Source organism: Ornithorhynchus anatinus, chromosome 2 (genome assembly GCF_004115215.2).
Source record: "Ornithorhynchus anatinus isolate Pmale09 chromosome 2, mOrnAna1.pri.v4, whole genome shotgun sequence".
Classification (NCBI taxonomy): Eukaryota; Metazoa; Chordata; class Mammalia; order Monotremata; family Ornithorhynchidae; genus Ornithorhynchus; species Ornithorhynchus anatinus.
The window spans coordinates 80367599-80386535 of record NC_041729.1 but is presented as its reverse complement, the minus strand read 5'-3'; the positions used below and the strand labels follow the sequence as shown (position 1 = coordinate 80386535).

Sequence of the window (18937 nt, the reverse complement as noted above, 5' to 3'; positions counted from 1 at the left end):
TACAGAAGATATCACATCTGAGAATGACTCAGGGATGGTGCTCTAGAGGACTAGGATTTCTCTGCTTGAATTTCAGGGCCAGGTAGATTATTGCTGTTAGAGGCTTGAAACTATTGTGTTGAAAACATTGTGTTGAAATATGGTCTCCCTACTGCTAAGAGAGTCAGACTAAACTCTTGAAGAACAAAGATATTCACCAATGAGCTCTGTGGCAATATCACAATAGCCATGGTGGAATAGAAAACTCAGTATAACCAAAGAATGGGGATTTCTTCATGATATTCTATACCTACTATTAGGTAAGAAAAGGGGAATGGTCAAGTGAAGTCTCCAAGAATGTACAGTACAAATGATTCACTCAGCAATAAAATACCTAATTGCAGTGAAACACCTACTGAACCAACAATGCCTTGTGACACACCCCATGACAACTCGTGACTCTATTGTATTGTCCTCTCCCAGTGCTGTGCACACAGAAAGTGCTCAGTAAATAGCATTGATTGAGGGAGGCTTGATAGATAAGTCAAGATAAGGAACATGTGCAACAGGTCATAGGATGCCAAAGCAGAAGAGATCCAGGGCTATGCAGGCCACCAAAAGAACAAGGACTTCTGTACATTATTTAAAATATAATGTTTACCTCCAAAGTAACAGGTCCAAAACAGAACTCCTCCTCTTCCCCAACATACCCTGTCTTCCTGACTTTCCCATCACTTGTAAACAGCAGCACCATCCTCCCTGTCTCACAAGCCCATAACCTTGATATTATCCTTGACTCATTTCTCTCATTCGACCCACATATTCTATCTGTCACCAACTCCTCTTGGTTCAACCTTCACAACACCACTAAAGCCTGCCCTTCCCTCTCCACCCAAACTGCTCCCACATTGATCCAAGCACTTACCCCTGTCTTGCCTTGATTATTGCATCAGCCTCCTTGCTGACCTCCCTGCCTCCTGTCTCTCTCCACTCCAGTCCATACTTCACTCTGCTGCACGGATCATTTTTCTACCTGACTAATGCCACCGGGGGTTGGGGTGGGGTATGGGTTGAGGGGTCAGCAGGACAAGAGGCGAGAGTCACAGCCAGCTGTTGGGGTGATGAAAAGCAATGTGGCTGAGCGGATAGAGCCCAGGCCTGGGAGCCAGAAGGACCTGGGTTCTAATCCCAGCTCTGCCACTTTTCTCATCAGTGACCTTGGGCAAGTCACTTCACTTCTCTGGGCTTCAGGGCCCTCATTTGTGAAATGGGGATGAAGACTTTGAGCCCCATGTGAGACAGGGACTGTGTCCAACTGATTATCTTGTATCTACCCCAGTGCTTAGGACAGTAGTTGTCACATAGTTAGTGCTTAACAAGTACCATAATTATTATCATTCAGTCCATGTTTCCCAACTTCTCAAGAACCTCTAGTGGTTTCCCAACCACCTCCATATCAAACTGAAACTCCTTGCCAATGACTTTAAAGCACTTAATCAACCCTCCCCCTTCCTATTTTACAACCTTGATTTCTACTACAACCCAGCCCGCCCATTTTACTCCTCTAATGCCAACCTACTCACTGTATCTTGATCTCATCTATCTCGCTTCCAACCTGTCACCCATGTCATGCCTCTGGCCTGGAATGCTATCCCTCTTCATATACTACAGATGCTACTCTACCCACTTCAAAGCCTCTTTGAAAGTACATCTCCTCCTCGAGGCCTTTCACTCATTTATTCATTCAATCGTATTTATTGATCACTGTGTGCAAAACACTGTACTAAGCGCTTGGGAGTGTACAATGCAACAATGCCCTCATTTCCTTTCCTCCCACTCCCTTCTGAGTCACTTTTACACTTGGATTTGCACCCTTTATTCACCCCTTCCTCAGCACTTACATACATATCTGTCATATTTATGTGAATGTATGTTTCCCCCTTTAAATTGTAATCTCACTGTGTTCAGAGAACATGTCTACCAATTCTGTTACATCGTACTCTCCCAAGCACTTAATACAGTGCACTGCACACAATAAGTGCTCAATAAATATGAGTGATTGATTCATTCATTGCTCTGCACATATTAAGCTCTTAGTGAATACTGATTATGATGGCTTCAGGTCTTAGGATGTTACAATGGTCATGATACTTTGCAGCACATCAGTTACAAAGAAAGTAGAGGATGTTACACCGAGCCCTCAGTACAATTTTCATGGACCTTAGTCTATAAAATTTGGCTGCCTTGAAAAGTCCACTGAAATTTCTGTGACTACTTCATGACAGCACTGCTGGCCTTGTCAGAGAAGGCAGTCATAGTCCCCCATTTCATTCCATTCCATTCACTCATATTTATTGAGCACTTACTGTGTGCAGAGCACTGTACTAAGTGCTTGGAAAGTAGAATTCAGCAATAAAGAGAGATAATCTCTTCCCACACCAGGCTTTCTGTCTAGAACAGTGGGGTAAGGCAGGCATTTATAGTGATTCCCATCCTGTTCGGTTTATTCTATGCAGCCATGCAGGGAGATGGAACAAGAGATCTGGATGTAGGTGTTCAAATATGTTTCTGCTTTTCTGAAAAACTTTTCCAACTCACCACATTTCAAGTATCATCTTGGACAGTCTTTCAAGAATTGGTATACACCAATGACTGTGCTCTAGCGGCAAACACACAAATATCCAAATGATTGTAAATTGCTTTGTCGAATGAGCCAGTCACGTTGGGCTAGTCAAAGGAAAACAAAGCTAATAACTCACCCTGCACTAGGGAAATTGTACATAAAACCAAAACTGTATATTGAGCACAAAGAGCTTATTCTGCTGTTACAGGAATGTGTTACCCAGGCAGCTTGCTGACTAATGATGCAACAATAGATGAGGAATGAGAAAATTAAATGAGGAAGGTAGGCACATCCATTGGGAAGACTGTCCAAAAAACTGTAGTGGCAGGGTGTTAGACACTAGATTAAACTAAATACTTGCAAAGGTGTAGTGTTGTCCAAGCTTCTTTATGACTCTGATGCCTGGACTCTACAAAGACCCACATCCTTCTATTCCTTGAGTAGTTCTTTCAACATTACTACAGACAACATTCAACACCAAGTGGCAAACAAGGATCCCAATCAATGAAGTCCTAGGATGAAATCTCCTAAAATTGAAGCTGTGTGCATCTGCTGGGTGGGACATTGTGAGGACAATGAATGAAAACATACCCAAAAATCTGCTGAAAGTGGGAGGTTGAGAGTCTGGGGGACAGAAGAAATGTTTTAAAGGTACAGGGAAAAGGATTCTCAGATTATGCTGAATTATAGCTGAGACTTTTTTAATGGTATTAAGTACTTACTATGTGTCAGGCACTGTATTAAGTGCTGAGGTAGATAAAGGCTAATTAGATTGGACACAATCCATGTTCCACATGGCCTCACGGTCTTAACCCTAATTTTACAGATGAGGTAACTGAAGCACAGAGCAGTAAGTGACTTGCTTGTAATTACACAGCAGACAAGTAGTGGATCTGGGATTAGAATTCATGTCTTCTGACTCCTAGACCTGTGCTTTTTCCACTAGGCCATGCTGCTTCCCATGCACTTTTCACTTCCATGAAAATTGGGAGTCACCTGCCACAGATAATGCATTGTAATAGTGGCATCATGGTGCTTTAGAATTAAGAAGCTCATCTATTCAGGCAGAAACTTCAAAAGGATCATGAAGACAAAGAGACAGAAGAATAATATTAATGGTGGGGTTTTTAGCACAATTTTTTAGCCAATTTTTTTAGCTCAGTAGTTGTGCCAAGAACTGAACTAAGCACTCAGACACAATATAAGCAAATCAGTCGCCAACCCTGTTCTGCATGAGTCAAAAAGAGGACGAACAGCTATTTTACAGGTAAGAAAACAGAGACAAGGGAAGTTAAGTGATTCTCCAAGGTCATTCACCAGATAAATGGTGGAGCTGAGATTAGAACCCAGGTCTCCTAACTTCCAGGGCCACGCTCTTTCCACTAGGCATGATCAAAGAAGCGAAAAGAACACTAGAACTGCAAATAAACCTGACCACCTAGAAAGGTGTGGCAGTTGGATCAGATGAAGAAGAAATTAAGATTTTTCCACCATCAACTACAAATTTGGGATTTAAAAAGACTTGAGGAAAGAAAATGAAGTAATAACTATGCCTGAAGAAGACCCTTTTGGAGGTGGCGAATGAAAAGTCATAAAAGTGTTTAGAGGAGTTAGCCTTCTACAAGATGCTTTAAGGAGAAAATAAGGCTGCTGATCAGCCTAATATGAATGAATTTTTCAGTGAAATTGAAAACCACTTCCATAATCAATCAATCATATTTATTGAGCATTTACTGGGTGCAAAGCACTGTACTAACTGCTTAAGAAAGTGCAATACAACAGTAAACAGACACTATACCTGTTCACAGTCATCTGAACAAGCTTCTACTTTTGTCACCTGCTAAGCCTCACAGTCATATTACAGCTCCTCACTTATTTTATATCATGAAGTTATTTATACTTGAATTTAATGAAGGTTAAACAATGATGTGATGTTTATCATTATGGTAAATTGCACACAAAGAAATCACATTCCTTTTACCATCCTGACATACATCCTAATTAATAACATCTTAGTCTTTGGTTTTATGATGGGGATGTTTTTTATTCATAGTACATCTTCAAGGAATATAATCCAGTTTTATTTTGGATATGCCTGTACACTTGATTGTTTTGCTTGGCACTTCTGGAATATATCAGTTGATGGTTAGTTTGCCACTGGGCCCTTCTTATAATGTGCAGTGATCATTTTTCTTTCGTGTCTTGCTGCCAGAATTGATATAGTCATTAAGATACATTGTTTGACCTTGGTTTTTAAACCTCGGATTGTGGTAAAAAACTTGACATCTCAGACGCACATTTTTCCCTTATATTTTACCATGCAATTGGCGAATGCTGTTCAATAATTAAAATAGTGACGAGCGTTCACAAATGTTTTACAGTTATTTTTGTCTTCAACATAATTCTTAGCTTTATAACGATTTAAGTTGGAATATCAATTAAGCACACCTACAGTTTAGTTTAAGGCCAAAGAAGGTTTCTTGGGAGAAACTGAGAGGCTCAGCTCTTAAGATTGGGAGATGGCACTGAGCAGTGATTGTACTTATATTTATAGCAGTCAGTCATCAGAGTAGACCATAATTGTTTTAAGCACTGTGGATTTACATATTTATTATTCACTTTCCCACATAGAATTAGACCCCCGCATGTTCTATTTGTGTATGTTACCCTCTAGTGGCTATCCAAGGAAATCATAGAAATGTTTGAAACCCGATCACTAAAAATGCAGATAAATTTCTTTTATTGGAAAATGTCTACCTTTTTGGAAAACAGTTTCATTAAACTTAATTTAATATTTAATACCATTCCCCTCCATATCTCATAATTCTGTAACTTTGGCACTCTCTTCAAGTCTTCTCTCTAATTCACCCTACATATTCAGTGTCATCAAATCCTGTTTGTTCTACCTTCACAGCATCGCTAAAATCCTCCCTTTCCTCGCAAGCCAAACTACTACTTTGTTGATCAAAGAGTTTATCATATCTCACCTTGACTACTTCATTAGTCTCCTCGCTGACCATCCTGTCTCTTGTCTTTCCCACTCCAGTCCATACTTCACTCCATCTTCTGCCTGGTTCATTTTTCTAAAAAAAAATTCAGTCCATGTCTTCCCACTCCTCAAGAATCTCCAGTGGTTGGCCATCCACATCAAACAGAAACTCCTTACTGTTGGCATTAAAGCACTCAGCTCATCTCATCTTACTTTACCTCACTTACTTCCTACTTCAACTCACTGTACCTTGATCTCATCTAAATTGCTACCAGTTCCTCATCCACATCCTCCCTCTAGCCTGGAACTCCCTCCCACTCCAAATATGACAGAGCACCACTCTCTCCACCTTCAAAGCCTTATCAAAACCACATCTCCTCCAGGAGACCTTCTCCAATTAAACCCTCTTTTCTCTGACTTCTCCCTTCTGTGTCACCTATGAACCTGGATCTGTACCTTTTAAGCACTTAATATCCTCCCAACCCTAAGCCCCACAGCACTTTTGTACATACCCTTAATTTACTGTAAAGCCTGTCTCCACCTCTAGACAGTGAACTCCTTATGTGCAGGGAACATGTCTAGCAACTCTGTTGTATTGTAGTCTCCTAAGCACTTAGTAGAGTGCTTTGCAAACAGTAAATGCACAATAAATACATTGATTTTCCACTAAATATGCTATCCTGTGCTCTGGACAAATATTTTTATAGATGGGGTAGCTAATTAGAGTCATTTCTATTAGTATTTTTTCACACTGTAAATTTTGATAAGATGATACTTCATTGGAGCTGCAACAAAAAGTGAGAGAGAGCATGGTGACTCATTTTCAGGGATAACAATCCTTAAGATGAGAAGCTATCCTTGCATTGGATGTGCTTGCAAGGGCCTAAGTGTAACCTACACACACTGTCAATTCAGAAGTACCATTTCTGGTACTGAGAAGTACCTCTCTGGCCGATCATTCTCGGTCTCCTACGCTGGAGCCTCCTCCCCCTCCCATCCTTTAACTGTTGGAGTTCCTCAAGGGTCAGTTCTTAGCCCTCTTCTGTTCTCCATTTACACTCACTCCCTCGGTGAACTCATCCGCTCTCACGGCTTTGACTACCATCTCTACGCAGATGACACGCAGATCTACATCTCCGCCCCTGTCCTCTCCCCCTCCCTTCAGGCTCGCATCTCCTCCTGCCTCCGGGACGTCTCCACCTGGATGTCGGCCCGCCACCTAAGACTCAACATGAGCAAGACTGAGCTCCTCATCTTCCCTCCCAAGCCCGGTCCGCTCCCAGACTTCTCCATCACCGTGGATGGCACGACCATCCTTCCCGTCCCGCAGGCCCGCAATCTCGGTGTCATCCTTGACTCGTCCCTCTCGTTCACCCCACACATCCTATCCGTTACCAAGACCTGCCGGTTTCACCTCTACCATATCGCCAAGATCCGCCCTTTCCTCTCCACCCAAACGGCTACCTTACTGCTACGGGCTCTCGTTATATCCCGGCTAGACTACTGTGTCAGCCTTCTCTCTGACCTCCCTTCCTCCTCTCTCGCCCCGCTCCAGTCTATTCTTCACTCCGCTGCCCGGCTCATCTTCCTGCAGAAACGATCTGGGCATGTCACTCCCCTTCTTAAACAACTCCAGTGGTTGCCTATCGACCTCCGCTCCAAACAAAAACTCCTCACTCTAGGCTTCAAGGCTCTCCATCACCTTGCCCCTTCCTACCTCTCCTCCCTTCTCTCTTTCTACCGCCCACCCCGCACGTTCCGCTCCTCTGCCGCCCACCTCCTCACCGTCCCTCGGTCTCGCCTATCCCACCGTCGACCCCTGGGTCACGTCCTCCCACGGTCCTGGAACGCCCTCCCTCCTCACCTCTGCCAAACTGATTCTCTTTCCCTCTTCAAAACCTTACTTAAAAATCACCTCCTCCAAGAGGCGTTCCCAGACTGAGCTCCTCTTCCCCCTCTACTCCCTCTGCCATCCCCCCTTTACCTCTCCACAGCTAAAGCCTCATTTTCCCCTTTTCCCTCTGCTCCTCCACCTCTCCCTTCCCATCCCCACAGCACTGTACTCGTCCGCTCAACTGTATATATTTTCGTTACCCTATTTATTTTGTTAATGAATTGTACATCGCCTTGATTCTATTTAGTTGCCATTGTTTTTACGAGATGTTCTTCCCTTTGACGCTGTTTAGTGCCATTGTTCTTGTCTGTCCGTCTCCCCCGATTAGACTGTAAGCCCGTCAAACGGCAGGGACTGTCTCTATCTGTTGCCAACTTGTTCATCCCAAGCGCTTAGTACAGTGCTCTGCACATAGTAAGCGCTCAATAAATACTATTGAATGAAAGTAACATCACCTTGTGGATAGAGCACGGGCCTGGGAGTCAGAATGAATTGGATTCTAATCCAAGCTCTGCCATTTGTCTGCTGTGTGACCTTGGCAAGTCCCTTTACTTCTCTGTGCCTTAGATCCCTCATTTGTTAAATGGGCATTAAGACTGTGAGTCCCATAAGGGGCATGGATTGCATCCAATCTGATTACTTTGTATCTACCCCAGTGCTTAGTATAGCGCCTGACTCATGGTAAACGTTTAACAAACACCATTAAAAAAAAAATTTTCACTGACACACATTGTCACGTTATTTGCATTGAGGGATAAACTCTTATTGCATTAATGGATTCCATGGTGCCATCATTATTTTCTCGTCATTAATTTTCTGTATTTTATTGTAGTGTAAAATTAAAGTTCACCAGACACTTTCCTCCGATGAACAGTTAACGATATGGTGAGGCAGAAAACGGTTAGGACATCTTGCTAGTCCTTTTCATATTATGGTTGAGCAGTCAGTTCCTAAATACGGTTGCCCAGGCACCGGGAAAATCGAATGACATAGCTGCCTCATCAATGACTGAATGATCATGGGACTTCCATTCAGATGATAGAGTCTTCCACAGGAAATGTCAGAAGAGCCCTGGTCCTGCCCTGTCATCTCAGAGTGGAGGAATTGCTTAGAGTGCTAATGCTTTGTTTAGCACCCCCCAAACTCTGTCATCATTGTCAACTGAGTTACTGTTGAAGCCCAGAAGGCAATGAGTAAATAGGCTGGTGGGGGGCTTAGCACACTGCCAAGGGTTCTAAAGGTTGTTTTTCATGTGGGACTCACTTAAGTAACCATATCATAGTATCAGTGCTTTATTGCAGCACCAGACTCTGCCAGGCAGTTACCTTCGTAGACACTACAGTCCATGATGCCCATTTTAGCCTTAAGCTCCTTGTGGGCAGGGCACGTCGACCAAATCTTTTGTATTGTACTCTCCCAAGCATTTAGTACAGTGCTCTGCACACATTAAGTGCTCAATAAGTACCATTGATTGAATGGTATATCCCTTTTCCAATAGGGCATGTACATGTGTTTGCTTTTTCTAGTGTTGGTTAGTTTGGAGTCCCTGTGATCAGCAGCAGCCACTGGGAGATAATTGGAAAGATTCAGAGAGCAGCCTGTGGTCATGCAACAGAATTTGTCTCTGTGACCTCTGGATCAGCAGATACTGTTGTGCTCTCATAAGAAAATAAAATACAATTTCTTTAAAAGTATATTCATTGCATGTTTAGCAAGTAATTATAGATTCTTAAATTCATTCAGTTGTATTTATTTAGCACTTAATGTTTGTAAAGCACTGTGCTAAGTGCTTGAATACCTACAGATTACTTGTTCAGAGAAATAGAGAATAATCATATTAACAAATATTTATAAATGATGTGCAGGAATTGTAGTAATGAAATGTAGAATTGGCTAGTTTTTGATCTTGATGCTCAATAACAAGTTTTCTGGTGCTTTTTTAGTATTTGTGGTAGATACAAGGTAATAAGGTTGGACACAGTCCATGTCCCCAATGGGACTCACAGTCTTAATACCCCTTCTACAGATTAGGTAATTGAGGCACAAATAAGTGCCTCAACTCCACCCTCTCTACTCATCTCAACTCTCTCGCCCCCCCTTTCCCTCCGCCACTCTCGCTCCACTAACCCACAGCCCTGGATCACCTCCTCTGTCCGCCTCCTACGCTCCTATGCTCGAGCTGCTGAGCACTGCTGGCGAAAGTCCAAGCACCAAGCCGACCTCACACACTTCAAATTTATTCTTTCCTGCCTTAACTCTGCCCTCTCCTCCGCCAGGCAAAACTTCTTCTCCTCCCTCATCGACACCCATGCCCGTCACCCCCGCCGATTCTTTCGGACCTTTAACTCTCTCCTTAGGCCCCCTGTTCCTCCCCCTCCCCCATCTCTCACCCCCAATGATCTGGCCACCTATTTCCTCACGAAAATCAACACAATCAGGTCTGAGCTCCCCAAAGTCACCCCTCCGCCTCTCCCCTCCCCCCCAACAACCCCCTCCCCTACTTTCCCATCCTTCCCTGCAGTATCCTCAGAGGAGATCTCCTCCCTCCTCGCAAGTGCCACCCCCTCCACCTGCGCCTCGGACCCCATTCCCTCTCACCTTATTAAAACCATGGCCCCTGCCCTCCTCCCTTCCTTAACTTCTATTTTTAACCACTCAATCTCCAATGGCTCCTTCCCCGCTGCCTTCAAACATGCCCACGTCTCCCCCATCCTAAAAAAACCCGCTCTTGACCCCACTTCCCCCTCCAGTTATCGCCCTATCTCCCTACTACCCTTCCTTTCCAAAATCCTAGAACGAGTCGTCTACAATCGATGCTTAGAATTCCTTAACTCCCATTCTCTCCTAGACCCCCTCCAATCTGGCTTCCGTCCCCTCCACTCTACCGAGACTGCTCTCTCTAAGGTCACCCATGACCTCCTTCTTGCCAAATCCAATGGCTCCTACTCCATTCTGATCCTCCTTGACCTCTCTGCTGCCTTTGACATTGTCGACCATCCCCTCCTCCTCCATACCTTATTTCACCTTGGCTTCACGGACTCTGTCCTCTCCTGGTTCTCCTCTTACCTCTCTGGCCGGTCATTCTCGGTCTCCTTCGCTGGCGCCTCCTCCCCCTCCCATCCTTTAACTGTTGGAGTTCTTGATTCTATTTAGTTGCCATTATTTTTACGAGATGTTCTTCCCCTTGACTCTATTTATTGCCATTGTTCTTGTCTGTCCGTCTCTCCCGATTAGACTGTAAGCCCGTCAAACGGCAGGGACTGTCTCTATCTGTTGCCGACTTGTTCATTCCAAGCGCTTAGTACAGTGCTCTGCACATAGTAAGTGCTCAATAAATACTATTGAATGAATGAATGAATGAAATAAGTGAAAAGACTTGCCCAAGGTCACACAGCAGACGTGTGGCAGAGCTGGGATTAGAACAAAAAAGTGTTCGTTAAACTATGAAGCTGGTTAACTGTAAACTAACTTGTCACATTTTCTTTTCTTTCTTTAGCTGTGTCGAAAAATCTGTTATTAAGAAGGGGCTCCTTCCCCGGTCTGGTTTACCTTCTGTGACTGAAAGTGATGAAAGTATAATGGACAATCTTATAGATCCGAACCAGACTGGGAGGGTTTTGAGTGGACAGAATGGTTCTCAGGTAATGATTTTAGTATTTCAAAATACATTTGGCCTTTACAAAGTGCTGCATAGAAAGGGATTATTCCTTAAGAATAAAGGCTTTATTTAACATGCTTGTCAAGTTTACTATTTCTGTATTTAAATCAACCCAAGGACTATTCATTTTTAAATCATGCTGATGTCCTTTCTTGTCCTTGTTAGCATTTTCCATTAGTAGTAAAAGTAATGGAATTCAGATCTTTTTTCTGTACATTATTTTAGCCAAGCAATGTTGGGGTCTATACATGTTCATTAGATTGGGCATAGTGCCTGTACCACATGGGGCTCACTCACAGTCTTAAGAAGAAAGGAAAACAGATATTTTATCCCTATTTTACAGATGAGGTAACTGAGGCATAGAGCATTTTGGTGACGTGGCCAAGGTCACACAGGAGGTAAATGGTGAAGATCAGACTAAAACCCAGTTCTCATGATTATCAATCCCCAGCTTTTTCCAGTAAGCCATACTGCCTCTTAATAAATCTGCTTCTAGAAATTTATATATTTCATCTGTAAAAGTTTACTTTAATTTGAAACTTGGTAGTCCTTAAAGTACTTGAAAAACTGTCCTAGCTGTTTCTAAAGAATCCATTTAGCAGGGTTTTTTCTTTAAATACATGCATTACAAAGCTGCTACTTTTTTCAGTGTATGTATTTTGACAACTAGAAGTAATTTCTAAATGAAATTATTCAGTAATGAAATTAATCATAAAAATAAGCAAGTGGTACTAACTCAGAGCTAGTATTCATTCATTCATTCAATAGTATTTATTGAGCGCTTACTATGTGCAGAGCACTGTACTAAGCGCTTGGGATGAACAAGTCGGCAACAGATAGAGACAGTCCCTGCCGTTTGACGGGCTTACAGTCTAATCGGGGGAGACGGACAGACAAGAACAATGGCACTAAACAGCGTCAAGGGGAAGAACATCTCGTAAAAACAATGGCAACTAAATAGAATCAAGGCGATGTACAATTCATTAACAAAATAAATAGGGTAACGAAAATATATACAGTTGAGCGGACGAGTACAGTGCTGTGGGGATGGGAAGGGAGAGGTGGAGGAGCAGAGGGAAAAGGGGAAAATGAGGCTTTAGCTGTGTAGAGGTAAAGGGGGGATGGCAGAGGGAGTAGAGGGGGAAGAGGAGCTCAGTCTGGGAAGGCCTCTTGGAGGAGGTGATTTTTAAGTAAGGTTTTGAAGAGGGAAAGAGAATCAGTTTGGCGGAGGTGAGGAGGGAGGGCATTCCAGGACCGCGGGAGGACGTGACCCAGGGGTCGACGGCGGGATAGGCGAGACCGAGGGACGGCGAGGAGGTGGGCGGCAGAGGAGCAGAGCGTGCGGGGTGGGCGGTAGAAAGAGAGAAGGGAGGAGAGGTAGGAAGGGGCAAGGTGATGGAGAGCCTTGAAGCCTAGAGTGAGGAGTTTTTGTTTGGAGCGGAGGTCGATAGGCAACCACTGGAGTTGTTTAAGAAGGGGAGTGACATGCCCAGATCGTTTCTGCGGGAAGATGAGCCGGGCAGCGGAGTGAAGAATAGACTGGAGCGGGGCGAGAGAGGAGGAAGGGAGGTCAGAGAGAAGGCTGACACAGTAGTCTAGCCGGGATATAACGAGAGCCTGTAACAGTAAGGTAGCCGTTTGGGTGGAGAGGAAAGGGCGGATCTTGGCGATATTGTAGAGGTGAAACCGGCAGGTCTTGGTAACGGATAGGATGTGTGGGGTGAACGAGAGGGACGAGTCAAGGATGACACCGAGATTGCGGGCCTGCGGGACGGGAAGGATGGTCGTGCCATCCACGGTGATGGAGAAGTCTGGGAGCGGACCGGGCTTGGGAGGGAAGATGAGGAGCTCAGTCTTGCTCATGTTGAGTTTTAGGTGGCGGGCCGACATCCAGGTGGAGACGTCCCGGAGGCAGGAGGAGATGCGAGCCTGAAGGGAGGGGGAGAGGACAGGGGCGGAGATGTAGATCTGCGTGTCATCTGCGTAGAGATGGTAGTCAAAGCCGTGAGAGCGGATGAGTTCACCGAGGGAGTGAGTGTAAATGGAGAACAGAAGAGGGCCAAGAACTGACCCTTGAGGAACTCCAACAGTTAAAGGATGGGAGGGGGAGGAGGCTCCGGCGTAGGAGACCGAGAATGATCGGCCAGAGAGGTAAGAGGAGAACCAGGAGAGGACAGAGTCCGTGAAGCCAAGATGAGATAAGGTATGGAGGAGGAGGGGATGGTCGACAATGTCAAAGGCAGCAGAGAGGTCAAGGAGGATCAGAATGGAGTAGGAGCCATTGGATTTGGCAAGAAGGAGGTCATGGGTGACCTTAGAGAGAGCAGTCTCGGTAGAGTGGAGGGGACGGAAGCCAGATTGGAGGGGGTCTAGGAGAGAATGGGAGTTAAGGAATTCTAGGCATCGATTGTAGACGACTCGTTCTAGGATTTTGGAAAGGAAGGGTAGTAGGGAGATAGGACGATAACTGGAGGGGGAAGTGGGGTCAAGAGTGGGTTTTTTTAGGATGGGGGAGACGTGGGCATGTTTGAAGGCAGAGGGGAAGGAGCCCTTGGAGATTGAGTGGTTAAAAATAGAAGTTAAGGAAGGGAGGAGGGCAGGGGCGATGGTTTTAAGAAGGTGAGAGGGAATGGGGTCCGAGGCGCAGGTGGAGGGGGTGGCACTTGCGAGGAGGGAGGAGATCTCCTCTGAGGATACTGCAGGGAAGGATGGGAAAGTAGGGGAGGGGGTTGTTGAGGGGGAGGGGAGAGGCGGAGGGGTGACTTTGGGGAGCTCAGACCTGATCGTGTTGATTTTCGTGAGGAAATAGGTGGCCAGATCATTAGGGGTGAGAGATGGGGGAGGGGGAGGAACAGGGGGCCTAAGGAGAGAGTTAAAGGTCCGGAACAATCGGCGGGGGTGACGGGCATGGGTGTCGATGAGGGAGGAGAAGAAGCTTTGCCTGGCGGAGGAGAGGGCAGAGTTAAGGCAGGAAAGGATAAATTTGAAGTGTGTGAGGTCGGCTCGGTGCTTGGACTTTCGCCAGCAGCGCTCAGCAGCTCGAGCATAGGAGCGTAGGAGGCGGACGGAGGAGGTGATCCAGGGCTGTGGGTTAGTGGAGCGAGAGCGGCGGAGGGAAAGGGGGGCGAGAGAGTCGAGATGAGTAGAGAGGGTGGAGTTGAGAGCGGAGACCTGATCGTCGAGAGTGGGAAGAGAGGACAGGGCGGCAAGGTGAGGAGAGATGCTATTGGAAAGACGGATGGGATCAAGAGAGCGGAGGTCTCTGTGGGGCAGTAGCGAAGATTTGCAGGGGGAGGGAGTGTGAGAGATGAGTAGTAATAAACCTTCCAGCCATTAGTGTTTGATATATTGAATGCTACTCCTATATGGAATGAAAAGTGAAAAACTGAAACTGAAAAAAAAAATACAACTCTCAGTAATACTTTGTGGGTTTGAGGACAGGATTCTGGTGCCTAGCTAGTGTCTAAATGACATGTATTAATGTACTGGATAGATGAAAAGTTTAGTCAGATTAAGGAATGATAGTCATATATGTTAAATGTCCTTAATATTATTTATACAGTATTTGTATTTAAATTTTCCCAGCATGTAAGTAGCAATTTTCTGGTCATAGAAAAATGATCTCAACTGTCGAGTTAACAGATGATTGTGGAACAAGTGAGGAAAAAAATGGGAAAAAGTGGAATTTGAAAGAATAGAAAAGGAACTGGTTAATTGTAAAACAGTAGTCGTTGAATTTGGTTACTCTTTTTTACCTGTTCAATAATGTAATGACTGTTGATTGTTAAAAATCCACGCCCCCATGTTATAGGGTGACTCACTGAGTAAATCTGTGATTCCATCCCTTTACAGATTTCCCCAGTGGAGGGAAGAATTATTCCCCTATACCAGGCATCTGGTGATCATTACATGTCTGTGATCAGCTATTTCCTCATCCGTGAAATGGGGATAAAATATCTATTCTCTTTCTCGCCTAGACTGTGAACCCATCTGGTATCTACCCGAGAATTTAGCATAGTGTGTGACAGTTAGTAAGCACTTGGTAAGCATTTCGGGAAGACACCTAGCCTAGTGGAAAGAGTCTGGGCCTGGGAGACAGAATTCTTGCCTGCCAGATGACCTTTGGGCAAGTCACTTAACTTCTCTGTGCCTCAGTTACCTAATCTGTAAAATGGGGATTAAACCTTTCTCCCTCCAATTTAGACTGTGAACCCTATGAGGGACAGAAATTGTGTTCAGCTTGGTTATCTTGTGTTGACCTCAGCATTTAGTACAGTACCTGGATTAATGATTACCATAAAAATACATAAAAAACACTTAGTATATACTGTTATCATCAACTGTCAACTCTTCCTCAGTGGGTATGCTTGAAGTTGGAATAAATACACCTGGAGACACCACTGGAGAAGCCCAAGGCACATTCCCTCCATACATTATGGTCAAATTGAGGATATTAATCAGTTAATCAATGGTATGAGTTTTTACTGTGCACAGAGCACTATACTAAGCTGTTGAGAGAGTACAATAAAACAGTCTTCGTAGACAAGTTCTCTGCCCACAAGTAACAGTCTACAGGGGGAGGCAGACATTGGTATGAATAAATAATTCATAATATGTGTAATATGTGTAATTCACAAATAATGTGTAGATATGTGTATAACTGATGTGGGGTTGAGGGTGGAGCAAATACCAAATGTCAGGAGTAGAATCTAGGGCTTCTGTCTCCCAGGCCCAGACTTTTTCCACTAGGCTAGAATACCAAATGCCCGGAGATCACAGATCCAAGTTCATAGATGACTCAGAAGGGAAAAGGAGCCAGGAAAAAAGGGCTGAATCGGGGAAGGCCTGTAAGGATATGCACTCTGTCCTCAGGTCCTTTTAGTAGTATTTAGTATTTATTGAGCGCTTACTACGTGCAGAGCACTGTACTAAGCGCCTGAAATGTACAAATCAGTAACAGATAGAGACAGTCCCTGCCCTTTGACGGGCTTACAGTCTAATCGGGGGAGACAGACAGACAAGAACAATGGCAATAAATAGAATTAAGGGGAAGAACATCTCATTAAAACAATAGCAAATAAATAGATTCAAGGTGATGTACATCTCATTAACAAAGTAAATAGGGTAATGAAGATATACACAGTTGACCCCCTGGAGTGGAGGAGGAGGGTGGGAGAGGCAGAAGGGAGGAGGAAGGGGTGGGGGGAGCGGGAGGGTGCTTACAGGCTTGGCTATCTCCACGTGCTGTGGGGCTGGAAGGGGGGATGAATAAAGAGAATAAATCAGTGTGATGCAGAAGAGAGTGGGAGAAGAGGAAAGGAGGCCCTAGGCAGGGAAGGTCCCTTGGAGGAGATGTATCTTCAGTAAGGCTTTGTAGTCAGGGAGAGTAACTGTCTGCCAGATATGATATCCAATAGACCTATATTGGTGGCCTTCTGACCTGTAGCTATCTACTGCGAGTCCCCTCCCAGTCCTCATCTCCCTAAAATCCCTGCCCACTTTAAGCACCTGAGCCTTTTTATTAAGTTCTGATCGTTTGATTAACAAGGGGAGCATTGGTTGAATTTTTTCTTCTTTTTTCTTTCCCTAAGAAAAGGGCGAGCATTAATTTGTGACACCTGTTTTCCTGTTTTTGCAAAAATCTAATTTTTGTCTGTTCTCATTATATATGTCCATATGCTGTCTTTGGTTTATTAGCATTTTTCTTCAAGACATTGATTTATTGAGTGCTTGACATGTAAAGCACTGAGCTATGCATTTAGGAGACTATAAAAGAATCGGTAGACTTGTTCCCTGACCACAAGGAGCTTACAGTTTAGAGCATCAACAGAAGTTCAGTGTTAAAACGTGGGACATTAAGAAAGTCTTTTCATTACAGCTTGCCTCTGGCAGAACTGTTTGAATTCTTAGAGTCTCCTGGGTTTTTACCCTTTCAAATAGCCTTCTTATTTTATAAAGTATTAATCATACTCTCATTAACTTCCTAGTATTAATTGCAGGTGCCTTATTCCAATTATAGCTAATTTTAAATACGAGTTTTAAAACTGATTTTGGAGGGGGTCTAGGATTTTAACTAAATTCTCTACATTTTGTATCAAGCAGTCCTAGCCATAGTTTAGACTGTACTGGTGGATTTTCACTGTAAACTAATGAACTGGACCATTTAGAAGGTCTGCTATGTAATATTTTTTATCCATACATTTTTATGAAACTTACAAATATTGTTTTCTCTTCATAGGCCTATCTTACTCCACAAGATGGATTAACTAAAGGTAAAAGAATGCTCCAATATTATATTTATTCCTGGATTTATCTGTAAACACCAAATTTAGTGGTTTTCTATGCAATACTGTTTAATGAAAGCTTTAGAAAAATCCTATATGAACTGTTCTTTACACTTAGTAGGGAAGAGAAGTAGTGTGGCCTATTGGATAGAGCACGGGCCTGGCATCAAAAGGTCCTGGGCTCTGCCACTTGTCTGTTACATGACTTAATTCTCGGTGCCTCATTTATCTCTGTATCTGTAAAATGGGGATTAAGCTGGGAGTTTCATGTGGGACATGGACTGTGTCCAATTTGATTGGCTTGTACCTACCCCAGTACTTAATGCAGTGCTTGGCACATAGTAAACACTTAACAAATGCCATAAAAATAATAAAATAAATGAAGTTATTATAAAAATATTTCCATTGTTCTCTAAAAATGTTCTTTTACATTTTAAGGAATGTATAAATATCTGAGAGCAAGACTAAATAATGTAAAACTCATTGTGGGCAGGGAACATGTCTAGCAACTCTGTTGTATTTTACTCACCAGAGCATTTTAGTACAGTGCTCTGCACACAGTAAGCACCCATTGTTACTATTGATAATAATAATGATGATAATATGGCATGTTTTGTATGAAATATTTCTACATAAAAGAAAATTGTGGTATTAGGGAATTTGGAAAGTGATTGATTCTTTTAAAGGCTTTCTTTTCCAAAATAATCCATATGTCTTAAAGCAGAATATTTCCCAAAGAGATCAAATATGTAAAATGTCTCTGAACTGGGAGAGCAACTACTACCTTCAATCTAGTTTAATCTCCAAATTGTGTAAAAGCCATTTGAAAGATTCCAGATATTAGGAGCTAACTAAATACTATTTGTTCAGACCAGGGATAATTTTTTAAGAGTTTTAAATGTAGATATTTCAGTTTATGGGCAATATTAACTGTAAGGGCCAATTTAATGTTAGTAGGGCTCATTCTCTGCAGAGAGATATAGTGTTTTCAGAGCCGTGCATCATTAGTCCTGCTCTTAGCTTTAGCTCTTAGCTTGGGAAGCACCCTCACATCAGCCTACTCCTCTCACTGACTGTGGCATCTCAGGTTTTTCTCCCAGCATCAACCCTGAATCCATCTGCTGTTCTCTAGGTCCTCTGGGGAGGCCCAGAGTCCAGGATGAAGGGCTAAGGGAAATGAGAGAAGCAGCACTCCCAGTTGGGTAGGGTTCTGAGCCATCAGAAAGGTAGCATGAGGATGGAGTCTCATGTTAATTCCCTCTCTGTGTGCCACAACTCTATGTTTTTATGCATCTATGTAGGGTGACAGCCCATATGAATACTGGACAAGGAGTTGCTGTGTGACCTTGGGCAAGTCTCTTAACTTCTCTGTGCCTCAGTTGCTTCATCTGTAAGATGGGAGTAAGAGTGTCGGCCCCATGTGGGGCAGGGACTGTGTCCTCCCTGATTTGCTTGTATCTACCTCAGTGCTTAGAACAGTGCTTGGCATATAGTAAGCAATTGACAAGTA

General features: G+C 43.7%; 1 protein-coding gene across 5 annotated transcripts in view; it reads left to right on the top strand.

Annotated features, from left to right (window-relative positions):
- Positions 1-18937, top strand: part of ADGB (androglobin) — a 178074-nt gene that overhangs the window by 82256 nt on the left and 76881 nt on the right. For all 5 annotated transcript variants that reach the window (XM_029058720.2, XM_039911155.1, XM_039911153.1 and 2 more), the window contains exons 13-14: positions 10982-11126; positions 17382-17415. In XM_029058720.2, the coding sequence (XP_028914553.1) occupies positions 10982-11126; positions 17382-17415 (179 nt within the window). The remainder of the gene's footprint in view (positions 1-10981; positions 11127-17381; positions 17416-18937) is intronic.